We start from the raw sequence: 26,519 nt of genomic DNA, 5'->3' as shown, positions 1-26,519 counted from the left end.
GGCAAAATTAATTGTAGTCTAGGTTTACCTTTCAGTTCTCAAGCTTTGTTTCCTAATGTCTAGGTCTCTAAATTTGTTTCAGGACCACATGTATATATAATTAGAGTTTGTCATTTTGAAACTTGTTAGAGAAGTGTAGCAATACCTTGAAACAACTATATATACATTTTGTACTTGGTTTCTTCTGATTATTTTTTTTTAAGCAAATAAACCACGTGTTAAGTCACCTGTCTGTTTCAAGTGCATGTGTAAGAATCTCCTGGTTCCAGTCCAATAATGATTTTAGCTTGGCACTCATAAGCAATGTTATGGAATTTAGATTGCTAGGTTGGTTTTTCAAGTGGTCACTGTATTAGTATTTTCTCTATTATTAATTCTGATTCTGTGGATAATTTCTCTTTTACTTCTTTTATAATGAAAATTGTCTTAATGTTCCTTGTAAATATAGTTTAAGATAACTTTCTGTTTAGATATCAGAAGATGACTTTCTGAGTTGCTTAGGTGAAACGCTGAATTTGAAGTGAAAAGGAGATAAAGCGGGAGGCATTACCTGAAACTGCTTCTTTGATCAGTCTAAAATATCCTGGAAATTAGAAATTCTGTTCAAATAGGACCTAATTGCTTCTTCAAAGTAATGCTGGCCCTGCTGAAGTTTGCAAGAGCTATGCCAAACTTCATGGAGGCTGATTTATCATTTAAATTTGTTTGGAAGGAAATAAAATATTGACATATAATTAAGGAAAACTGCTTTGTGGCAAAGCTTGTGGCATTTCACTGTGGGATGCTTTTCTGAATGACATTTTTGCATTTGACATGGTGTCTGACATTAAAGCAACTAGGCTTTTTAGTAAAAAGGAAATAATTATACCCAACGTTCTTGTTGATGATCTTCCTTTTCTTCCTACTGTGCTCTCTGTCTGCATTATGATACCATACGCATTTTGATACTCCCAGATATCACCTGTAAAACACACAAGTATTTAAATGCAAGTCTAATTGGGTTGGTATTATCTAGCATTTTCTGAAGTAAAAGTGGTATTTCCTCCATCCTGTTGACAAGCTCAGCTACTTACAAAATTAACACTGGTAGTAGAATAGTTTCATTCACATTTCTGTTCCTTTTAAAGGTGTTCTCTATTTCCTCAACAAACCTTCCATTCATTCAGATTATTGGCCTCTGTGTTCACAAAGGGTGTATGTTGTAGCTATGGAGAGTTAATATAATACAGTGTCCTTGAAAAGGTTTATGAGCATGTCTAAATGTATGTAGTAGGACTATTCACGGTGAATCTTTCACTTTGAGAACTAAAAAGCAAGCAGATGAAAAGTTGGGTGTAGGGAGCTACTGTTAGCCTATTTCTGCTTATGAGGAACTGACAGTGTAAAAGATGCTTGTTTATTTAAGGTTCTATGCTTATTTTGCTGAACTCTGATTAGAACTGACTTTCTATTAATCCTGTTTTTATCAAGCTATATTTTCAGACTGAGTTGCACTCGCCTGGGGCAGTGGGCCATTGGATATGTGACTGGCGATGGGAACATATTGCAGACCATACCTCACAATAAGCCTCTGTTTCAAGCTTTGATTGATGGCAGCCGGGAAGGATTGTAAGTACAAATTCTTATAGTTACCATGGGTATTAAGTCGTGGTTCCTTGTTCTTCTTATGCTGCAGATGAGCAATTATTAAAGATCTTTAAAAGAGGAAAAAATGTATACATGGTATTTGGCATTCCTTTGGAGATTAAGGACCATCCTTTTTATTCTTGTTTCCAGGTAATTCCATTAACCAAAGTTAACCAAAGACATATCGGATAAATTCCAGGAGAAAATAAAATTGGGCAGCTGTCACATTGATTGTTTCCCAGTAAGAGTCACAAATGCACTTAAGCTTATTGAGCAATTACTACTGACAGTTACTCATGTGTCTAGCTCTGGACAATGATTTAAAAGCTATGTAATTGCTTTTTTATATAATGTGCAGCCAGAAAGTTTTCAGGTTTTAATAGTTTACTGAAAAGATTTGTAATTATAAGAGAATCTAAGTTTATAGGGAGAAGTGCATTTTTTACTCAGCTCATGTAACAAAAATACTCGGTGTCAGAATCTTTTTTCACTGTTACATGTTTTGATATATCCGCATGATTATAATGGGGAAAAAACAAACAAACAAACAAAAAAGGAAATAATCAGTCCTCAAAAAAAGATTGAGAATTCTTCTGCAAACTTTGAAATTTTCTCCGTCCACCTTTGTCCAGAAATTTTATTTCAGGTATAAGTTCATATTTTGAAAGATATCAAGGTGCTGTAGATATTGCCCTGTAAAATAACACGCACTTACTATGGTAGTATTACTACTACTCAATTTTCTTTACCAAAACTGGATGAACAAAAGCCGAAGCTGAGAATACTAATGCTAGGTGAAGTTTTTGACCCCATTTAAATATAACTTTCTCATGATGCTACTTTACAACATGACTTTCAGGAAACTGTTTCCAAGTTATCTCTAACATAAATTTCAATATAGAACTCCATAATATCATTAACCTATTATTAATTTCCCACAAGATTAAAATAAACTGTTCTTGCTTAAAGTCCAGTCTGCACCTCAGATTCTCAGTATAGATTCTTGTTGTAATATACAGATGTTCACAAACAATATCTATTCTGCTCTATTTGTTGAAATAGTCCATAGAGTCACTGAGCTCCACTGTGCTGCTAGTGGTGAGATCACTAGGAACATATGCAAGTATAAGGTCACTGTAAAATTGAAGATCTAAAATACTGTTCTATCAAGCTACCCAAAAAAGGTTATCTAATAAAGCTCAGATGCATTCTGCTGGTAGTTATACATGTGATGTCAACTTCTTTCCAGTGGTTTTATAAATGGACTTTAGCATGTAACAATATATGCATGTAGCATTTCAGTTGCTCCCAAAAGGTGACAAAGATGGCTAAGGAAAGATAATTTTATTTAATGTCTGCTGTTACTTATTCTGTCCCTTTAAAAAGTCATAGGTATTATTTAGCTAATAAAGCTAAATACGTGTGCATATTTAAACTAATGTTTTTGTGATGCAGCTATCTGTTCCCAGATGGACGAAGTTATAATCCTGATCTGACAGGTTTATGTGAACCCACACCACATGATCACATCAAGGTCACACAGGTACGTTGCGCATTTTATCAGTTACTTTGTGATCTTTGCTTCTCTTACTATCTCATCTAGTAGTGATAATACGCTTTTATTAAAATGTGAAAATGAATTAATGAGAATGAAAATGCGTTGTTGATAGAAGAGCTTAGTTGAAGAACAGGTTAATAATTGTTTAAACTCTAGAGCTAATGGTGATGCCGACAGTATGCCCTGGAAAGTTTTGCTTATTCTAAGGCTCATCTGCATGAGAAATATATTAATGGTTATTATTTTTTTTCCATTATTTATGTTATAGGTTAATGTAGCTTAGAGTCTTCTGCTAATATTAGATGAGAATACAGAAATGAAATCAAGATCAGATTATAGTTTTTAAGCCTGAGTAGGAATAATACATTATGCTGACAGATCCCAGAGGAAAAATATCGTTCATTTGTCACAAAAATACCAGTTCCATGGTCTGTCTTGTTTTCTCTTTGTCCATCGTGCAATTTAAAAGAGAGATCAGGGAAAAGTAACAGGAATAAGTAAGTACCTGAAGGGACTCACTTTCCAGACATTAGAATATCTAGATGTTTTTGTAGTCTTGTTGAGTGACGATGTAATATACTAATGTGCAGATGTTTGATATTCAAAGAATAAGAAATAGTTACCACAAGATGTAGGCTTAATTAAAAATTGTGCTGAAATCATTACTAGTAGGTACAGGTATACAGTGCAGAGCATTTCTCCTGACAAAAATGTCCAGAAGACTTGAGGTTATGTTCAAGGAGAGCCATCAGACTACATACGACTCTTTCAGATGGTTTTCCATTTCTTCAGAGCTGAGTGGGTGACCTACTGAATCTGCTGTAATTGTGCATCACACCTCTAAAAATATTTTAGAAAAGGAGTATTTGTTGCCATTTATGTTATTTCAAGGAATACCATTAGGAAAATATATCTCCTAATTAAGAGAATTCCTAAAACAATTGCTGAAAGAAAACGTGAGCATGTCTACCAGTCTGACTTCCCTCTTTGCTATGCAGAATTAGAATAGTAAGGAAAGAGTAGCACAGAGATATCAGACGTGTTGCACAAAAAGGTTTTTATAGCCTTGTATCCTTATTTTCCTTTCTCAAAGAAAGGAAAAGTAGCTTAGACATTTTCAGTGATAAAACCTTGTTCTCCCCAAGCAAGTCATCTTGTATTTTGAATACACTAAATGAATCCAGTTGATTCTGAACTTGTAGCTATGAAGAAATCATTAGTTAATGCAGAGAGTCTGAAATATGTGAATGTTGCCCTAAACAATATCTTAACTGCAGTAGATTAACACTGCCACTAAGAGCTGCTTAAACTATTAAAAGATACTATAAAACTGGCTCCAGGGCCAGATTGCTGCAGATGGATTCTTTGCAAGAGCTCCGCCATAAGCATCTTTAGTGCATACAGACTATAGCTACAAATACAGACTATTGCTTTTCTCTTTTGCCTAGTCTCTTCTCCGCTCCCTTTACTGGGCAATAGCTGCTTATTTTCCAGTGATCTGGATTTTTCTTACTTCAACCTTTCAAAATTTATTTTTCCAAGACTAAAAAAGCTTCATAGAAATGTTTGATTTCCAGTTCCCCAATAATATACTTCCAAAATCTAGAAAGCTGTTCTAGACTTGAGTTTTATCTATTATTTATTTCACCTGAAGGAGTTCTTGTATCTTACAGTCAGTCCTGCAAGGATACAAAGTGCTGAATGATCTGTGCATGACAGTTGCCATGTCACCTTGAGGGGATATTTGTACCATACTTCATACAAGGGTTATTTATTTCAGTGGGCCGTACTATATCCAAGCTGTAGGTAGAAATCCCTTGTTTCTCAGTTCTCCGGTACATTTTATTAGTCCTAAACTCATACTTAGAAAAGGAAATCTCCATTCTGTTCCCCTTCAGCAATTAATTTCTCCCTTACCATGTTTTCATTATCTTTCCCATACTGCAGCAAAGGAAAAACAGGATGTATGCCTTGCATTAATATAGTACTTACATGTGATAACTCTGTAGAAAACCTAATAGGCACAGATTCATTATTTATTTTATTCTTCTTTACCATAAATTTTTATGTTATTTTTTAAATATTTATGTTTATTTAAATTTGTATTTATTTATATAATATACTATACTTTATTTATAATTTGATATATTACCATATCTATCTTAGGTTTGAAGAAGTGAAAGAGTGAGCTGCTTGGATAACCTTGGTGTGGCTTTTAAGTAGATCAATATCAATATATTCCTTGACTAATAAATACAGTGGAATGAAAAACGGGATTCTGATAAATTTTTGTTACTTGTGGTGTTTAAGTATGTTTTCTACGAACAAATTACAGTAAAGAAATAACTAGTCTTTGTTTTGTTACAGGAGCAGTATGAATTGTACTGTGAGATGGGTTCCACTTTTCAGCTATGTAAAATCTGCGCAGAGAATGACAAGGATGTGAAGATTGAGCCTTGTGGGCACCTCATGTGCACTTCTTGTCTTACAGCATGGCAGGTACACTCATAGTTCAGTTAGTAGAGAAGAGGATGGATTTATCTGTTACATCCCTGTTTACAATGGGGGTACTCTGTTTTACCTTTCTAGGTACTCAGTAAGAGGGTTCAAGTGCTTATCTTTTTAAAATTACACACAATTTTGTGGACTAAAATCTATGAAAAACAAGGTTCCAGGGGTCATTAAAATCTAGACTTGTAGGTTTGCCAAGACATTTGCTGACTCCTGTTAATTAGGAACTATTTCCAAAGCACAGTGTCTACTCAGGCAGCGAAAGCTGGACTCCTTGTGCCAATTCAGCCACACAGATCACTTCAGGATGTGTTCAAATGGAATAAGTGGACAAGTAGCAGCTGAGAATGGATAACCAACCAGACAGGGTTTTATGAGGAGACAGAATGCCTTCTGTGGGAGAAGGAATTAATCTGTTGTACAAATCATGCAGTGGCCTGTGAAAAACAAGCTTGCAGTTCCCGTGTTTCATTTTGATAACATGTAAATTGCTAAACCACCTAGATTTAGATGGTTGTTGGGATAAGAGATGGAGTGAAGAGAAACTGTGATCTCAGTGTCATTCACATAATACCCCAGAAAACAGAGGCTTTCTGGTAACGCAAGTTGTGGTGTCTTGTCCGTCTTGTTCATGAACATACCAGTCTGTGGGAAAAGGGAGGACTTGTACCTTTAGTTCAGCGCAGTTAAACATTTGACTTGGAAATTAAGAACAAAATCAGAGGTCATTCATCTCTGTAGCTTCAGACTTTACCTAGTAGTTGCTTCTCAAACTCAGTCTGTTATAACCTCCATTCCATGTACCCTTCTTCTGTTGTATCTCTAGTTCATGGGGAGAAGTATGTGTAATCCCATTCGTGGGCAGCGTTCTGTCATGGTTAGACACAGCTCTTTGGATACAAATCTAGTGAGAAGAGGTTTAACAGGTTGCCTGGGGAGGTGGTGGAGTCACCATCCCTGGGGATGTCTAAGGAAAGGTTGGATGAGGTGTTTAGGGACATGGTTTAGTGGGTGATATTGGTGGTAGGGGGATGGTTGGACTAGATAGTCTTGGAGGTCTTTTCCAACCTTTATGATTCTGTGATTCTAAGAGTAAACAAAAGCCATTGTTCTGGTCTGTTTTTGACCTGGTTTAAAATCCGTTCCTCTCAATAATTTTCATTCTCATGTTTGGAACATGGCCCAAAGTACTATAGATTTAAACTTTTTTTTTTCAGATTTCTAATTAAGCAATCCAACACAATGAATCAGAAGTATCTTTTGGGTTTTTCTTCCATCAGTAATAAAGCTGGCTGAAAAGGATTCCCAATTTCCAATTTCTTCCTTCTGAAATTTAGGTTTGATGCTCCAAATGCAAACCCTTCAACTTTCCAAAGATGAGAAATTCTGATAAAATTCTGTTTTAGAAAAACCTAGAGAAGAATATTTGCCTCATTGGTGAGCAACTGATGAGTTGGAGCAATATTTCTTGTTTCAGGAATACCTTTTTTCTGTTCTTGCCAATTTCAAACTGAATGACAAACACAAAGGCCTGACTATATTAATCTTTGAGTTAAAATAATAATCTGAAATTCTGAGATCTGTAGCAGTTTGTTGTTGTTTGTTTGTTTGCTTACTTTCTTGGTAGAAAAGAATTGAAAATCCTTGTACTTTTGTTTGCTGGGTGTCTCATATCATGATAGCAGCATGTTCTAGTGTTGAGTCAGTGATGTACTCCAATTCTGGAGACTCAAGAATCTAATGTCCTTGGTACTTTGGCAAATGGCTAGGGATTCAGGAAGAAGACAATAAAACATTTTAGGCTTAGAGAACTGACATTTTTGAAAACATCAAGCTTCATCAGAACATCGCAACCAGCTGTAATTGGCCAGGTACATTTAAGATTTCATTACAAATTTAACTTTCATATAATTAGGGAGACAATGAAGAAATATTGCACTGTAACAGCATCAGCTGTTGCAAGCTTCTGGGCTAGTGTTTAATTGCCAGCATAATGACTCATTAGACATGCCTCAGAGGTCCAATACAGATGTTTTCACTAAGCAGAAAAAGTGTGTTATTTAATAAATTGGTAAGCAGCATCAAATCTGCATAGAATACCAAGGATGAATCAGTTTTTCATCTATGGAAATCAGTTTCTCAAACAAGAGTTGGTTTAACAATCTTCCTTTTGTATTATGCAACAAGATTAAAATTCATTTTCTTACAAAGAAATATGTTTTCTAAAAACTACAGATATGGACTTGATTCTAAAAACATGTGGGCATATATGCAGCAATGTATTGTTCACAATAACCAGTTTCTCAGTGTTCTAAATAATCTGCATAATCTTTCTGGGGGTGTGGACAAAGATGTATGTATTCACACAGAGATCTTAGCTCTCAGTTTTAATTTCTCCGTTATATTCATACTATTGAATGTGAATCTGATGCTGTTATTGGATATTCTGTATGTTTTAGTGATGCTTTTGAAGAAAAAGGAGGGAAACTGCTAGTACAGAACTATTTGACAACACAGATATAAGACAGCCTCACAAATGGAAAGCTCTGTGCCTTATCTATAAGGCTGCTTTAGAAAATGAGCCTGTAAAAATTTGCATGAGTAAGGGAGGACTTCCGTTCACTTGGAAGTGATTACTTCAGTAGGTCCATAAAACTTGGATACACGCTTTGAGGTAATTGTAAGTGATGCTGACTGGCTTTTTGTAATTAGGATGCAAGACTGCTAAAAGTAGATTACTTAGATCTTTACATACAAAACAAATCCAATACTAACCCTGTAAATAGACATGACTGTTGTCATGAGACATCATTTATACTTATCTGGCCTTGGGATACAGTTCTTCCACAAAACTATAGAAACACCTGTCAGTTTAGTAAGAGCTGTCAAGCGTTCTTGTCAAGCATCAAGAAGAAAATAATGGTAGAAAAAAATTAAAGCTGCCCTTTGAGAAATCAAAAAGCTTTGCTCGCTTGATGACATTTCAAGACAATTTGCTTTAGACATTTGGTAGGTAGTTTAATTTTTGTGCTCATTATAGAATTATAGCATGCTCAGTAGGGACCTTAAAGACCATCTAGTTCCCACCCCCAGTATCTTAGCCACCTGACTACCTGATTCCAAATATGATGCAACATGACTTCTGAATTCAGATTGAATTATTTTGATCTCTCAGAGCCTCAGGGTCTTTTTGGATGTGTTGTTTCATTTTTTTTTGTTTGTGTTTTATAGTTAAAATCAACATTGTGCCTTTAGATGGAAAAAAAAACATTTATAGGTGCTTGTATGACTTCTCTCTGATCTTTTTTGTTGTTTCAATCATTAGTGCTCTGAAATGTAATTTAAAGGTCTTTTAATTACTTCTGATGAAAACAAAATTATTCCTGAAATGAACAAAAGGAATAGAAACATCGCTGCTTAAAAATCATTCCACACATTATGCCATTTAGAAATTAAAATTTAAATAATTCTTGTTTATGATAACATAGAATTATATAATGAATCATTTACATTGGAAAAGACCTCCAAGATCATCAAGTCCAACCATCAATCTGATCTACTATATCCAATCACGAAAACATGTCCCTTAGTGACATGCCTAGACTTGTCTTAAAAACTATGTGACTATAGTTCCTTGTTTCACATAATTTATTGAAAATGTAAGTAAGTCCTGTTTTGTTACTTACACGTGTCAAAAATGCTTTTATCTTTAGATGTTGTGAATATATATTGCCCAATGGTGGAAATGTTGCAGCCATGATGGACTATATGTAGTTTCTTCAGAGAATATGAACTGCATGATCTAAAGCTCTTTTCCATTTTCTAACTTAAAATGAAAAACAAATATTTCATATTTAATATTCATATTTAATATAGAAGATATGTAATAGAATGCATTGTCCTTGTCTACACACCGCACCTTCTTTCCTCTGAAGAAATGTGAAAATTATGATCCTAAGAGGCAAGGTGTTACTTCCTAATCTATAATACTGAGACAGTTACAATTTTTGAAGCTTTTTAGAGATAGCAGTTACTTTTTTATTAGTTATTTTTAAATGGAGCTTAACATGTGGAAGACAGACTGTTTTAAAAATACAGTCATTTTACTATTCACTATAGTGAAATATCTATGGAACTGTTTCCTGTTTACTCCAGTGTTTCTTTACAAGCTCTTACAGACACTGGAAAGGGCGTTTTTATATAGAAAGATAGAGATAGTGACCGTATATTTTATATACTTTTAAAAGTACTTGTGTTTTTATTTTTATTAATATATGTTGTTGGTTTTTTGTCTTGCTCTAGGAATCTGATGGCCAAGGCTGTCCTTTTTGCCGCTGTGAAATCAAAGGAACTGAACCAATCATTGTGGATCCCTTTGATCCAAGGGATGAAAACTCCAGGTGTTGCAGTATTATTGATAGCTTTAGTATGCCCATGCTGGACTTGGATGACGATGATGATAGGGAAGAGTCTTTAATGATGAATCGCTTGGCTTCAGTCCGAAAGGTAAAATTTCAAATATTGTACAACAGTTAAAGCTGTATGTTTGTAAATGAAGCTGCGGATGACTGTAAACAATGATAGGCTACATTTCATGCTGAAGGTTTCAGCAACTCACTGAAAAGTTCTCAGGCTGAAAAAACAAAATGCTTTGATATTGCAACAAGAAAACTGACACTGAATATGAGAAAAAAATCCAGATTCTCACCTGATGTGAGCAGAGTTACCTCCGTTTATAATGACGGAAGCATGAGATTGCAATAAATTACTCTTAACCAAAATATGCTTTACGGACAAGTCCCTCAAATAACACAAATTTTTCTCTATACAAATCTATTATCACTTTTTTGCACTTTTGTACTTGTATACACATGCATCAAATGTTTTAGGATTAAGCATGAATTTCTTGATTAGTAATAAATATTAGTGCTTTGTAAAGGTGACTTGGAACCCAAATCATATTGCACACAAAGGCCGTTTTATCACACCTCATGTAAGTTGTTTATATTTTTGTCTGTAACATAAAATCCATCTCAGTATTCAGTACTTTTAGAGGTAAAAATGTATTTGAAATTATTCATAGTAATATTGTGTTTTGGAATGGTTTTTGCTCTATATTCTGTTCCAGGATCTTTAGATATTTGGCTGCAGATTTAATCACTGATAAACAAGCACTTTCATCAACAAAATTGTACTTTGTTTTCAGAGTTCACCACTACATTTTAGGTTTCAATAATGCCATCATGGGCCATGCAACACTGAATTTTACTGCATTTTCTATATTTTACTTTTTACTGAGGTCATCTAGATTGAATACTTGACTTGAAATTAATTCTGTAACACCTGACTCTTCAATTTCCTTATCATTGTGTTTGTTATTAAAAACGTGTTTTGCCCTCATATCTGAGAATATCTGTCAGTTAATATACATAAGTCTGATATCCTTGCTAACCTCTCAAGTCATATGAATCATTCTTGTGTTGTGTATTTAATACAACATGGCCTACTCTTGGAACAGTTTATCCTCCTGCCTGGATTTAAATTGCAGTCTGCAGCCAGACCTTTGTGAGATAGCCTTGAATTGATGGACTTTTATAACACTATCACTTCCACGATAAGGCAAAAACGCATTATGCTTTTATCAAAAGAAGGAACAGTAGGCTTCAATAAAAGAAGTCTTGTTTTCAGTATCTACCAACTGCTTGACTACTTAGGTTCTTGCTATTTTTGTCATTAGATTAGTTGTTCAGTAGAAGAAACCCAGTAATTATCCCTGAAGTTTAGGAACATGGTTTTCCACTCCATTAGCTTTTTAAAGTCCTTACTTGAAAATCTTGAATCATCCAGTCATCTGGTGATTTTCAGCTGCTGTTGTCTTCTTAAACTCGTTACCAAAGCATAGTTATGCTTTCAACCTCACCACCAAATGTGAAATGTCATCATTTATATACAATTTTTGTAAGTAATGCCTTCTTCAGCCTTGTCTATTTCTTTTAATCATCATTTGTTGTTCTTGTCAAACAGTGTTTCTTTTTTTCCTCCGTGACATTTTGTTGGATTTTACCCTTTTTGAATTTTTCTTTTGTTTCTTGTTAATGCTGTAAATATGAACATGGTACTGCATAATGACTGCGTTGTAGAGTCATTTGATTTGTTGAAACAATGGAGATGAGAGGACAAAGATAATCATTTAGTTCTTGTAGCCAACTTAATACTGTTGTTAATCTGTAATCCCAGTGAATATATAGGTTGATTCTTATTTTAATTCAACTATTGTCATATGCTTTCTCAACATAAAACTGTTAACCTTTGAAAATCAAATAGGATGATTTTGTCTCAAATCACCTTGCTAGACCACGTGGTATTGCAGAGAAAACCTTGTTGCAGCATATCTGGCTAATAACGAGTTGCCATGTTAAACCTGATAGATGAGGAGAGTTCCAGGGACACGAGCTCACTGCTGAAAATGACTGTAGGGCTTCAAGATGTATTGCAGGAATTTGCAAATCAATCCTTATTGTCTTGAAAGACTAAAGGGAGAGTCATTGTTAAAATGTTTCTAAGCTTTTACTTCTAATTTTGCTGCCTTAGAGATGTTTACTTACTTGGAAATATATTCACAATGCAAAGAGTAGTTGCAGTAAATTCATTTTAGCCTGCCTTACGGAAGCACGCGCAGTCATGTTCATCACTGAATAAAGGGCCTGGCTGGGTTTTTATAAGTGAGCTCTTTTGACAAACTGAAAAGCTTAAAAAATAAAAATAATAATAAAAAAAAAATCCTACTTTTTGGAATTGTCATTAATGTGTAAAGAAGATTATAACTTTATCACCTGCTGTACCTCTATGAATTATGAATATAAGTTAGTTATCACAAAACTACCAGCTCTGCAGTTTATCACTGTATCTCTGAGGCATACTCATAAACAAAAAGGGGTGCCTGAATTAAATCCATGGGGGACCTCAGACTTGAAACTGCTTTATGGAAAAAAATAATCACAAAGCTACATATCTATTCTTTAATGGAATGAGTAAATGGATTTACTTCAAGAAAAATGATTCATTCTTGCTAGGTGTACATAGTAGCAGATCAACTGTATCAGAGGCTTCAAGGAAATCCACTGCAATTAGTCTGTTTATCTGCCTCATCAAGCAGCTTATTTTTTTAATTTCCAAATTGTCTTCAGATAATTCGTTATGAAACAAAGACAAAGAGTGGTGCCAAAACCTCTGCTAATTGTCTCATCACTGAGAAATTTCCAACACTATGCTATCAGATTAGCTAATGCAGTTATTGCTTGAAGTGTTCTTTTTCTTGGTTCTGTAACGTTTTTCCTAACAAAGCTTTGTTAGCCTCACATGTCAGGAAACACACATTAAAAATGTGCAGGTTACAGGTTCAGATAAATGTTTAAAAATGATGTTTCTAATTTTAAAGAGGGCATTTGAATGTCAGACTATTTTCATTATTCCATACTCTGTAATATTCAATTGTCCTGATAAATTAAGCATTAATTATTTGCCACTTTACCTTGTACAAGAACTGACTTTATATGCTTCTTTGGAAAGAAAGAAAACAAGGATAGTGTGTAGTGTAGAAGTCCTTGTTAAGAGATAATAATTTTGAATTTATAAGTGATAATTATTTGATCCAAATAACATACTGATACTACATGAAAACAAAGAGGAAGGCCCTAGCAGTATAGGAGACTGAGGTTTTCAACAGCTTAAAGTAAATTAAGATTCACTAAGAGTAATTTCTTCTAAAACTAGTTGAAGTTACCTTGTCTGGGAAGTTGCCAGCTTCCCTGAAATTAATTTCCTAGCTGTCTGAGTGTCTCAAAAATGGACTTTGATTCAGACCATTACTTAAAAATCATTATAAGAAGTTGTCAAAGCTGAAAACCACTGTTTATAATTACTAGGCTTCTTACAGAGTAAGAAGTTCAGACTTAACAAATCATGTCAAAAGACCTTGGTTCTCAAAATATGGGAAGAGACTGTTTTGACCCCCACGCCCCTCCATTTCCCATATTTTTAAGTTAAATTTTGTGGTAATTATTGTTCTGAGAAAAAAAAAAAAAAAAGGGGGCTCGTATTAAATAATAACTTTTTGACTTCTCATTTTTTATTTTTTAAAAAGACTTCAAATAAGTATCCAGGCTTTTCCTTCAGCTGCATGCTCTTCACATACATATGAATTCACGGAATCATGGAATATCCTAAGTTGGAAGGGACCCCCAAGGATCATTGAGTCCAACTCCTAGGTCCCCCCCAAAAAGCACCCAAAAAATCAGACCATGTGTCTGAGATGGTTGTCCAAATGCTTCTTGAACTCCATCAAGCTTAGTGCCGTGACCACTGCCCTGAGCAGCCAGTCCCCATGCCTGACCACCCTCTTAGTGAAGAATATTTTCATAACACCCAGCCTGAATGGTTTATAGGAACTTAGTAAACTCATACCACACACCAAGATACTTATTATCTGCTTACTTTGTAGTATTTTAAAGAGGAATTAATGTTGAGGGGCAGCGTGCCTCCCTTCGTTAAAATATTTCTTACCAATTCCCTTGGGCAATCAATATGGTGCTGACTTCTCCCAGCTTTAACTCCATCTCCCTGCTTTGCATGCATTTTGTTGGGTCAGCATAGGAGAGATCAAATAAAGAACAAGGCTATCTATGTAAAACTTGTTTACAGCTATCAGTATTAAGTGATGTAACTTTATATCCTCGTACAAATGTTCAAATCCTGATTATACTAATCTACGTAGGTCGCAACATGTCCTAATGAGAAGTAACAGAAATGTGTGTTACTCTCATCCGATTATAAATGAAGAAGCTTTAGGGGACAACGTGGAAAATGAAAAGTCCATTTTTGGTATACGACTGATTGGACCTTCTCAGATGTCTCATTATGCAATCTGTAAATTAGTGAGTTAGTTCCAGCAGCACACTAGCAATCAGAATAATAATCCTGAGTCAGGCACTTGGTAGGGTTTATGTTGAACATACTTTGAGCATGTGTCTCTCTGGCAGAAAGATGTTTGAAACTAAAACTCTAGATTCATTATCCTGCCTTGACTAATTCCATTAGACAAAGCTTCACTAGAAATTGTAATCAATGTCAGAAGAGGCTTAAATTCATAACCACTGGGGACAAACTGATACCAGTATTTCCCAGTAATAGATTCATCTGATTGAATGATGCAACTGTGCACCATTCTGCAGCCCCATAGTGAAATAAGTCACAGCTGCTTGTCCCTTGGCAGCAGTCATGCCAACCAGATGAAATCCATGTCCTGAGAAAGGAGTCTGTGTTCTTTTCCTTAATTACATCTTTATTGCACAGGTCTGTGTTGCAGCAGAGCCCCTTTGTATGCTGAACGTCTGTCTTCTGTCACTGCCAGTTCATTTGTATTAGTTTTTGTCTTAATTGCTTGCTTGTTTTATCTTTTTCTCACTGTGCTATTCTCGTTGTTTCTTTATTTCCACTGAACAGAAAATGCACAGAAATCTCCAATAGGTGACAAGGACTAATTTAAATATTTTCTGCTTAGGGAGTGTTTTTGTTGTTTTTGTTTGGTTTTGTTGTTGGGAGAGGTTGTATTCTGTGCTAAAAGATGTAGTTATTATATACCTCTATTGATGTCCCAGCATCCTCATGAAACACAGCCGTCTTCTTGGCCAAGCTGTTAATGAACATCAAACAACGATGCAGCTAGGCAGGTTGGGTGGAGGACATAAAAATATGTTTTGTTTTGTTTTATAATGGGAATATGAAGGAAATCTGATGCTGAACACTGACAAAGATCTGTTTGTTGCTGGGGGATATTATTTGTTTGATTTATTGTTAGTAAGCATAGCTCTAAACAAGGAAACATGATTTTAAGTTTCTCCCAGCAAAGCATTCTCTCCTACTTCAGCACCCAAGCAGTTACATGGATTAAGCTTCCTTGTAGGGCAGAGTAGCTGTTATTTTTTATCAGCTATTTTCTTTCTTTTTTCTTCACGTAACTCATAAGTTATTAACTTGTTGGCTGGTATTAGTTACCTTCCATCAGTAGGCAGTGGTAGTTCATAGGACTTAAAGATTATTTTGCTCTTCTGAAACAAGGAATTGATGTAAGCTTAAATTGAAGGCCTTTCGCACAGTTAATGCTTTGAAAAACTTCCTTTTCATTTTGGCAATTGTAATTTACCATCCGTGGAATACGGTGGGTAGAAGTAACTAAATACCAAATAAATACGGAACAGAAAGTTTATCACATAGATGAATCTCCTGTTTCAACAGAGTTAACAGCACGACAACTTTTAACGATTTTGAATTTTAAACGAATTTGCATATCGCTCTAGTTTTTCTAATTTGCCATTACATATTAAGTGTGTCATTCAGCGATTTGTTTCCATAAATCTCAGAAGAACATCAGCCCCCAGTAGGTTTTAAATGTGTTTCTGTCCCTGCTGGAGCTGCATTGTTGTTATTGCAAAAAAACGTTAGACTGGCGGGCTGGGCTGGCTCTTTGAGGGAAGCGTGTATCATTTTCCCCATTGATTCCTTAGAGCAGAACTGTCTAAGAGAAGGTTGCAGTAGAGAAAGAGTGGTGGATATTCTTAAAATGCTATCAGTAAAATGTTGTTCTTTTAGCTGTGGGTTCACGTGACTACATGCAGTGTGAGAGCTGAGACTTTGTTAGGTTGCTCTCATCGGAAGTCAAGTTAGTTAATGTGATCACACAGCAATTTGAACACCTGAAATTCCAAACAATTTTTACCAGTCTGGTACTCTGTTTTCAGTATTTACGGTTTACTTATTCCTTGTTTCCAACCCCTATTACATTTAAGATTGTTTTAGTTCTTCTGCAGCAATTCCCAGCTGACTGAGGCACAATATGTTATGCAACACCGTAAATGCAGAGACTCGCTACAACACTTCCTTTTATGTTAAATAATCGTGTCTTTTTGGAGACGTGAGACCTGCTTATTTGGTTCTATTTCAAATGATTTGGGAAATAAATTCATGTTCTGTCTGATGCTGAAGCCAAAGGATTGATTGTATTATATATTATGTGGCTCTTGGCTTTTAGGAATGCTTGGTGGAGGTGTAACTGAACTTTGAGAACTAATGCTATTCAGTGACACAGTGTTTATTGTGCTGTTTAACTGATGGATGCTTTCTGTTAAGGAAAATGAATTGACATTCAGTTTATAGTCAATTTATAATTCTGGTTGCTCAGGCATGCTTGTGAGACATGTATCTAGCTTAGTTATTCAACTAGTTCCCTTTTCACAGTGTTCAGTGAGGCTGAGCACCTCGCTGTCAGTCATGTGTTTACCCTCATGGCCTTCCAGCCAAGGTCAGGGACATTCACCAATTACAGGAAACAAAGACAAATTAAGTGCTGTATTCAAGCATTTAATATGAACATTGTGACTACTTCTTCACCGAAGAGAAGCTTGGAAGCTGCTGGTAGCCATGAAGGGCGTGAATTTTAAATTGCTCTGTCTCTTTAAATTGAATATTTAGTTGCAACACTGACCTTATACCTTTAGACCAAATGATAAGACTGTAGTGTCACAGAAAAATCATTCTAGCAATGGAATTGAACCTCAGCCTTCTAGCTTGTCAACGCCTCTCCACTCCTCCCTCTTTTTTTTTTTTTTTTTCGCACCATGTTATCCAGTAATACCGTGGTGGCTTCTATTTCTGATGGAAATCTGGCAGTAATCCCAATTTTGTTTAGAATAGCATATTACAGTAAGATGTAGTACACAGAGCATTGAGTAAGGAGTTAGGGTACTAGATCCTTTTCCTGGATCTGCTTTAGAATTGATGAAGGTGTCATTTTCTTTAATATAGTCAGTATATGTAAAGAAAGATAATGATGACTTTTTTACCTTCTTCAAGAACTGCCTAGTCCCATCCCTGTCATCAGTATGGGTTGTACGGTGTTGGTGATAAGAAGCTTATGATCAGAAGGGGAAAGTTTTATCAAAGTGATATAGCTTAGAGATGGATGCATTTTTGTGAGCAATTTTATGTGCTTTCTGTAAGAAGACAGCAGCCTCTATAAGCCAGATACATAGTGAGAATACCAGGATGCCTCAGTGCACAAATGACCAGAGTCTGACGCCTGCTGTGAATGTCTTCCAGCTACCCTGTCAGAGAAAATACAGAACATCATAAGCATCCAGCTTTACTTACAATACACTGATACAATTGCAGGGGGTTCACAGATGTGCCTTTAACTTATTTATGCAAAAAGATAAACTGTGTGTTAGAACTCACCCAGATGAGCAGTTACAAAACTGGTTGCAAAAATGGGTGGAGCCTAGACTAAGGGGTTGAAATCTTTGATTCTCATTGTTTTATAGCATACTTTCTTATTTTTAAATAGTTTAAAAACGTGTCTTGAAAGAACACTGCTCAACTTCCACTGTGCATATGAATTTGAAAAAAAGTAAAAAAAAAAAAAATAAAAAAATCATGATTTGTCACTTGAGGAAAATATTCAGTCTGCATATCATTAGCTTAGTATTTTGTTATGGTAAACTGAACTGTCCTAAAATGATTTTTCTAAGTCAGCAAATAAATGAGGAAGGAAATAACTGCTTCATCTACTGTTTTGCTGATGATTTTCCTTTTTTTTTTTCCTGAGTTTTCAGAAAACATGCATTCCTTTTTCTGTAGAAGTACGATGTGACTATGCCTCACAGTTAGCAGACAATATCATAGGCATTCAGCTTTAAAAAGTCACACATAGAATTTTGATAATGAAGTACTCTGTATTAATGAAAAGGTTATCAAGAGTAGCAGTACTGCCACAATATCTCTCTTTATATTCGTGATTGTTTCTTTTTGTGGGGCAATGATTGGAATTTTAATCACAAGTTAATGTGGTTTTGAGGTAGAATGACTTTTAGACTTGTTTCAGTTATCAAGAGCTGAGTACCTATGCTACTATTAACTAATAGTAGTGAGGGTGTCCATTATGATAAATTACTATTAGTAAATACTTTTCAAATATCACATGTCAAGTCGTGGAATTAAAGTCGTATATTTAATCATCAGATAAATTCTAATTTTCCTTTTTCCTGTCTTGAAGTGCAATGAGAGGCAGAATTCACCAGTGACTTCCCCGGGATCTTCCCCTCTTGCACAAAGAAGAAAACCACTTCCAGACCCCCTGCAAATCCCACATCTTAGTCTTCCACCTGTACCTCCTCGTCTGGATCTCATTCAGAAGGGAGTAGCACGGTCACCATGTGCCAGCCCAACTGGGTCACCAAAAGTAAGTCTTATTGACCATTATTTCTGTATTTATGAGTATTGAGAAATTCTGTATGATTGTTTTCAAGGTGAGCTTGCTTGTTTTGGAATATTGACTATTAGGAAATTTTCTGCATGTACTCTTTTGCAGGAGTTTGTTCAATAGACTTTTAATTCCCCGTAGCTTAGAAAAGCTTTAGATTAGATCCACATTGATTAAGTCACCTAAAGACTCTTATCTCCTTCGGTTGACTTTGGAAATACCTGTCTGTTTGCATAATAATTTACACAGTCAGATTATTACAGCTACATGTGTTGGTCTAATGTGACCTGTTAATCTGATGGTTTTGTTGCACTTGGTTATGCTCTGACATTGACATCAGTTTGACACTGCTATAATGGATCAGTTCTGTAATAAACCCTGATTCGTAAAAATAGAAATAAAAATTTCCTGAAAGTAGATTTAAAAGAGATTATCTCATTAAAATCGCATGTTATGCTCTGGTGATGATTTATACTCCCAAAGTACTCCAACAAGAAAAATACATACAGATACCCTGCTTTCAAAACTTTGTGGCATATATTATGAATAATGTTTTAGGGGAAATATTAATGATTCTACAGTTAATAAATTGTATGCTGTGTTTTGTGAAACTAATGATACTAAAGAGTGATTTTTTGAGGGGGTAAGCATGAAGGAAAACAGCTATATTTGTTACTTTCTGTTATGAGTTGATCATTTGTTGTAATTGCTGTATATTGAGAGGGAATGAGATTACATTAGGTCTAAAATTTTGATTTTGGATGGTGAATTCAAATTCAAGTTTAAAACGTGAGCTGAAATCTGTGTGCTCATAATATATATCCGGTTTGAAGTACCATGTTTGTTTTTTCAGGTTTTTACCTCAAGCTTGCAAATCAACTTTTCAACGTTCTGATGGCTTATAATTTAGAAGAGAAAATAGAAGTTAGAATGGTGTCTTTATCACGCTTCTTTAATCACTTTTTTACCTTATACAAGGGAAATTATGGCACATCAAGAAAATAAGCTGGATGTCTGGCACATCTATTAAAATGTATTTTACAATAGACTATTTGCACAAAGTTTGTGGCTTTGAATAAACAAACAAACAAAAAGAAAATTAGAAATACTGTTAATATTGCTCTAAGTTTTTCAGTGAAATTATTTCAAATCTATTGTTTGTTTGTTTTTTCCATTAAAATTTTCTTTTGCATATTTAAATGTTGTAAGTATATAATATTTTTGGAGTGCAAGGGGAACAAGATGGAGGACAACAAAGAATTGCAAGTGCATATTTCAAAACAAACAAATGGGCAATTTGTTCCACCAAAAATACTATTTCAGGCAAAAAAACTTTTATTTTTCTGTAATAGAAAACAGCTACAACAAAAAATTTGGACCCAACTGTTTTCTTGCTTTCTTAACAGTGAAAATTAATTAGCATCTTAATTAAATACTTATTTAATATACTGTCCTATTTATGTTAATAGATGTGCAGGTAGAATGCCTAATTGTAATACAAGGAACATGTTGAGGTGCTGCCCAAAAAATAGTGATGGGCAACTCTCAAGTGAAGTGAGACCAAATAATATTCTTCCTGTAAAAATTTTTGTGTCCTCACTCTTTTTAATTGGTAATATTATGCAGAGTCCATGAAAATTACACCTTCCTTGAGAAATAATCTTGTGTTTATTGTTGTCACTGCTGGTAGGAGGAAAACATGTCCTGAACACCTAGAAAAACCTGTCTCAAACATAATTTCATAAAATGCTTTTAGTAATACACTCCTAATGCGAATACTCTGGTTTTTTTTTGTTTGTTTTATTTTTTATTTCTGCTTTTATAAACTATACACTTCTGTATATGTTTTCTTTCTGATAACTTGGTTTTCAGCTTTTTAGTATCCTACACTTAAGTTTGAAAAACATTTTAGCCTTTATGACCGTTCAGTTCTGAGAACGGAAATCACCTTTTCTCTGGCAAAAATTGTTTGCAGATGAACTAAATGCAAACATAAATACATTATAAATATGTTACTTGAAGAATTGAACTGTGGTTCAAATTGGTGTCAAACAATGCGCATCATGTAAAGAGTGGAGTCATCCCTTGATATATCAATGAAACCAAAATATTTGTTTTCTCCTTCCACTTGTGTCCTCATCATTGCTTTTTTTTTGCTCATCACATGTCACTAAGTCATTTGCCTTTGGATGTGATCCCCCCTCCTTTTTTTTTTTTTTCCTGCATCAGAAGGTCTGTTTTTCCTAGCATTCCTTAGAATCCATTTCAGCTTGCATAGTGAAAAGACAAGACTAACCTACTGGCGAGTTCTCTTCTGATGCGTTGAAAATATCTCAGTTAGGAATGCTAAAACTGTATTTGATCATGAAAGGAACATGAATGCCTATATGTAACTTTTTTTTTTTCTTTCTTTTTTTTTTTTTTTCAATTCTGGTTTTGTTTAGTCTTCTCCTTGTATGGTGAGGAAGCAAGACAAACCTTTGCCAGCACCACCACCTCCCTTGCGTGATCCTCCACCACCTCCGCCAGAACGACCCCCTCCAATTCCACCAGACAACAGAATAAGCAGACACCTGCATCATCCGGAAAGTGTGCCTTCCAGAGACCAGCCAATGCCCCTTGAAGGCTGGTGTCCCAGAGATGTGTTTGGGACAAGTCAGTTAGTAGGATGTCGAATAGGGAGTGATGCTTCTCCCAAACCAGGACTGACTGCAGTTTCCAACATAAATGGAAGGCACAACCGTGTAACTTCTGAGCCAGGATTTATGAGGAAACACAGACGTCACGAGCTGCCTGTGGAAGGTGCCAAGGTATGATATAAGCTGAATGTGTTGAAGCCTAATTTGATACCCTACAGCAGTATTGTTTTGCATTGTCTACAATACTACTTTATATTGGTCAGTGATCATGGGCTGTTTCTAAATATTTCCTGTTGCTTGTAATTAATAAGTGGTCCATAAATAAATGGCTTGTTAAATAATGCAATTTGCAAAGCAACAGTATGAGGGTCTAAGTTAGAATTCAATTTTAACATAGAACATTCTAAAAATGGCTTGAAGACAAAATTCTAGATTTGCTATATTCTTTTAGCAAAGGATTTATACAGTTGGTGCATAATCTAACTTCAGTAACGCAGCATCTCAGGTATACTTTTAAAGTGTCTTATGCCAAAATGATTTATACATGTGATGATGGGAAATAAATGTTCTGGTTACTTCTATCATAGGTAAGATAAGGACTTGGTAACCCACCCCTTCAATCTGTAAGATATATAGTATGTACACACAATATATACAAATATACTTAAATGCTCGGCTATATTGTATGCATTAACATAAGCTTAATATGTTAATGGTCAGGTGGTCTTGTTCACCAATAAAACATTATTTTCAAAAAAGAGCATTAAATTTGCGATGATGTTCAGTAATTGAAATGATCTAACCTGCCTTGATCATAAAAAAAAAAAAAAAAAAAAAAAAGAAAGAAACAAATACATCCAAAGCCAAGCTAAATGTAGAATTATTTATTTTCTCTTTACAGCTGGCAATATGGGCAGCATCCTTAAAAGTGTGCATGGGCACAACTCCCGTATTGCATTGTTTGATTTGGTATTATCATCAGTACTTTAAACCTTATTCAGGATAATTGGCATTGTGGCTACCTTTTTATTTTTCAGTTATTTACAGTAATGCACATATCATTAACTGGATTATTCTTTCTTTGGATTTAAGTCAGAGCTCCAACTGCTCAAGTTGAATGTTTCTATAATTTCTCTGTGTCAGTTCTTGATTTCTCTTGGACAAATGTCCAGTGCAATGTCCAATAATCCATTTTCAGTGCTGAGGGTGCTTGGAGTTGTCACTTTCAATCTTTTCACTGGTTCTCTAACTTTGTTTGGCTAGGAGGCATCTGCTTGTCACCTAAGAAATATGATTGCCTGTCCTTAGCTGCACTGAATAGTGTGTATGTCTGTAAATATGGTGTTTATTCTTTCAAAAACCAAAACAACGACAACAAAATGAGCATTGTTTCCATTCATTGATTGAAGATATCTTGGAGAGAAGAGTGTGGAGGGGTAGTCCTAGTATTAGTCAGTTTCAGATAACTTGCAAAACTTTGTAGTGTTGGGGAAGCCTGGAGTTGAAAAGAAACCAAATGGTGGTAGCCTAAGAAAAAATTCATGGTTCTGCTCTAATCGGTTTTATCAAAACAGCTCAGTAATTTATTCATAGTGCAGGTTATTAACTCACTTTTTTTTTTTCTGCTCTATTTTTACTTGAAGACTATATAGTTTCTGCTAAGTAGATTGGATTTGAAGTTCTGATCACAGCAGATAGAAATCACTTTTTCTCTCTTTGCTTTTTTTTTTTTTTTTCCCTAAGGCCACAAGCTATTTAACTTTTTTATCTCTTTTTTTTTTTAGATAGATATTGTGGTTATTTTGAAAGCATGTTACTGAAATTCAGTTAGTATTGGTAAAGACCATTGATGTATGTGATGAAAGGTGCTTAAGAATTTCATGGTAGTATATATAATCAGAATATTATTTTTTTCAGAATTAAGGCAAAAGACCAAAATTTTACTTAGAGCTAGACTGTTGTTCAAGAAGCTATAGTTTTTCATCTGCTTTTAAAAGGATACCAGGTTTATACCTTCATAGAGCCATATAGCATTTGAGTTGTGATGAGGCACAGAGCTGAAGCTGATAGAATGAATACTTCTCAAATCAGAATAACCACTAAGTGTGGAAGTGGCACTGTACTGCTGAGAACATATATAGGTATTTCTCTAACTAAATGCTGTCTGCAGGTAATAAGCCTAAGCTACTTGTTTACATGGAGAAACTGACAACTCTGAATTACCATTTGAGGCTGTATGCATATCCACAAGGGTAACATTTCATGATTTTTCATCCCTTATTCATTTATTTTAATATAAACTATTTGCTATTAGTTAAAGACAAGAATCAGGAAGATGATCCTGCAGGTACGGGGTGAATTATGGCAGGTATTGCACTATGGAGTTTTAAAAAATATATACTTATCATGCTGTACCTGTTGTTTTCCCTCTGTACTTCATCTCTCTCACTTTCAAAAGTTTCAAAAGTTACAATCTTGAAATCTTAATTTTCCCCTAAGTGGTTCAGCTGTAATTGAGTAGTCCATCTACTAATTGTGACATGAAACTTACTGTTCCGGTAAAGTTTAAAACTAGTATGTTCTACAACTCCTGAGGAAAGTGATCTGGAACAGGTATGAAAAGAGTCATTTCAGAGTACAGCTCTGTTGTGTGAACTTCCAGAAAAGCCTTTATGCATAGCCTTTGAAAAGCCTATTTGTGATTTTTAGGTATTTTCAAATGGTCATCTGATAAACGAAGAATATGATGTCCCTCCACGGCTTTCACCTCCTCTTCCAGCTGCTTCCACCATCCCTAGTATAAAGTAAGTAAACTTCATCTGTAAAAGAGATATGTTAATTAATGTTAGACAACAACACTGATTCTCTGGTGATAAAAGGAAAACAGAAAAAAAAAAAAGAAAGTAAGAAAATGAACTAATGTTGAATACTTGTTGTTACATTTTCCATGACACTTTTAATTGTTTTTACAAAGGAAATGTAAATTTTATTGATTAAGTAGGAGCAGTTCTAATGTTAATTTAACATACGACATTTTATATCAAAAGAATTAATTGTGGCAGATCTTGCTCATAGGAATTTGACAGTGGGAACAGACCCTGTCCATTTTTCTTTCTATTACTATTGAAGAAGTATTTTGAAGAAGTATATTGAAGAGCTATTTACCACAGATGAGAGACTCTAGGAAAAGTGCTGTGGGTAAAGACCGTGATATATGTGTATGCATTCTATCTCTAATGTAGTCATGCTTTCTGGACTTTCTACACATGGAGGCTTTTTTCATGTAGTATCTTTTCTTTGTGGTGGTTAAAAACAAACAAAATAACTTTATATCCATTTTAAATGGAGTCTATCTGCCTGAATTCCAGAATGTGGTTTCGGAAATCTTGTCATTTCAAGTTGCAGACTACTCTTAGTCTTCCAGTAATACTACTGTTTATCAGATGTTGCCATGGATAGCAATTATCTTTGGACTCCAAATCACACAAGATTTTCAACAGGAGTTTTGAGAAAAAAAAAAAAAAAGAAACAAACTTTGAAGTGCTCAAAAATCATATTTTGACTGTATTTTTGTAAGGAAATAAGAGCATAAAAACCACAATAGATGATATTATCCTATAACATCTTTTCAGTGTACTCAGTGTAATGCTTGCTGCTAAGTAAAAATGACTGTGCAGTCAGTACCTACTAATACTGAGAATTCTCTCACTAGAATTTGATTTTGCCGTATCTTTAGTACCCATTCCATTGCTGTTCAGGTAGAGGTAGCATTAAAGACAAATATATTTCAGCATTCCATTAATATGCTGATTTTTCTCTTCCTGAGCTCTAGAATAAAGACGAAGTGTTGGCTTTTTTATTCAGAATCATATGCTTGGGAAAGCTATTGCAGAATTGAAGTTTTGCATGTTTGCTTTCCATTCACAAGCAAATTAGAACAAATATTTTTTGTAATTGAATGTTGAGATGTAACCTGATTGCTGTAGAATATCATGAGAGTATGAGTATCTCATGTAATCAATCCCCTGTATAGATTTATCTCCTTGGACTGGCTGCATCTTCCATGATACATGTAGCTCCTGGGATGTTCTGCACCCTAATGGTCAGAAAAATAAAGCAATGACTCTGATGAGCACTCTACGTACTTTAATATTTCAAATGAAATTGCTCAATTCTGAATTGGGGAAGATGTTTATTTTTCTAGTGTTAAAATAAGAAAACATTGTTTCATGAAAATCTCATTTTTTATGTGTATTTTTTTTACAAATGTAGCCTTGAATCAAAGTACAGTGTCATGCAGTGTTCATTGGAATGTCCACAATATATCACAATAGTGTGGGCACACACAAATCCATGTCAAGTCAATCCAAAAATAAAATTTAACTTAATAAAAGAAATAAGTTAACTAACTGAAGTCTTCCGAATAGAAAACTGACATATGCCAGCAGAAAGAAAATGTTCAGTTGCTAAAATGAAGCCTCATACTTTTTTCAGGAAGAAATGCACTTCCATTTCTGTTTTATGTTTTTACTTGTACCTTTAAAAAAAAAAAAAAAAAAAAAAAAAGGACATTTAAAATTTTGATTTTTAAAATGCAAAAACTATCATATATAGCTTAGGGTAGGAAGTTCAAAATATCTAATTAACAGCTACTGAACTGTCACATTGAATGTCTGTTATAATAAAAAAGTGAACATTGTGTCTTGCTTCTTGAAACACTGATATGCCCATTCTAAATTGATTTCAAATTAAGTTTTTGTTACCACTAGAAAATACCTTTGTTAATCTATAAGTAGCAAAATATAGGCAGAAAAATAATAAAAAAGCAATCTTTCTTCAAAAATTCAAATTCAAATTAAATGAGTTTAATATT

At 34.7% G+C, this 26,519-nt stretch overlaps 1 protein-coding gene across 1 annotated transcript in view; it reads left to right on the top strand.

Annotated features, from left to right (window-relative positions):
- Positions 1-26,519, top strand: part of CBLB (Cbl proto-oncogene B) — a 133,017-nt gene that overhangs the window by 86,135 nt on the left and 20,363 nt on the right. Inside the window, exons 7-13 of the mRNA XM_032206243.1 lie at positions 1,471-1,608; positions 3,082-3,169; positions 5,552-5,683; positions 9,998-10,201; positions 18,801-18,986; positions 21,452-21,817; positions 24,356-24,450. Of these exons, the coding sequence (XP_032062134.1) occupies positions 1,471-1,608; positions 3,082-3,169; positions 5,552-5,683; positions 9,998-10,201; positions 18,801-18,986; positions 21,452-21,817; positions 24,356-24,450 (1,209 nt within the window). The remainder of the gene's footprint in view (positions 1-1,470; positions 1,609-3,081; positions 3,170-5,551; positions 5,684-9,997; positions 10,202-18,800; positions 18,987-21,451; positions 21,818-24,355; positions 24,451-26,519) is intronic.

Source organism: Aythya fuligula, chromosome 1 (genome assembly GCF_009819795.1).
Source record: "Aythya fuligula isolate bAytFul2 chromosome 1, bAytFul2.pri, whole genome shotgun sequence".
Lineage (NCBI taxonomy): Eukaryota > Metazoa > Chordata > Aves > Anseriformes > Anatidae > Aythya > Aythya fuligula.
The sequence above is the reverse complement of the archived record's forward strand: the minus strand, read 5'-3'. Positions and strand labels throughout refer to the sequence as shown.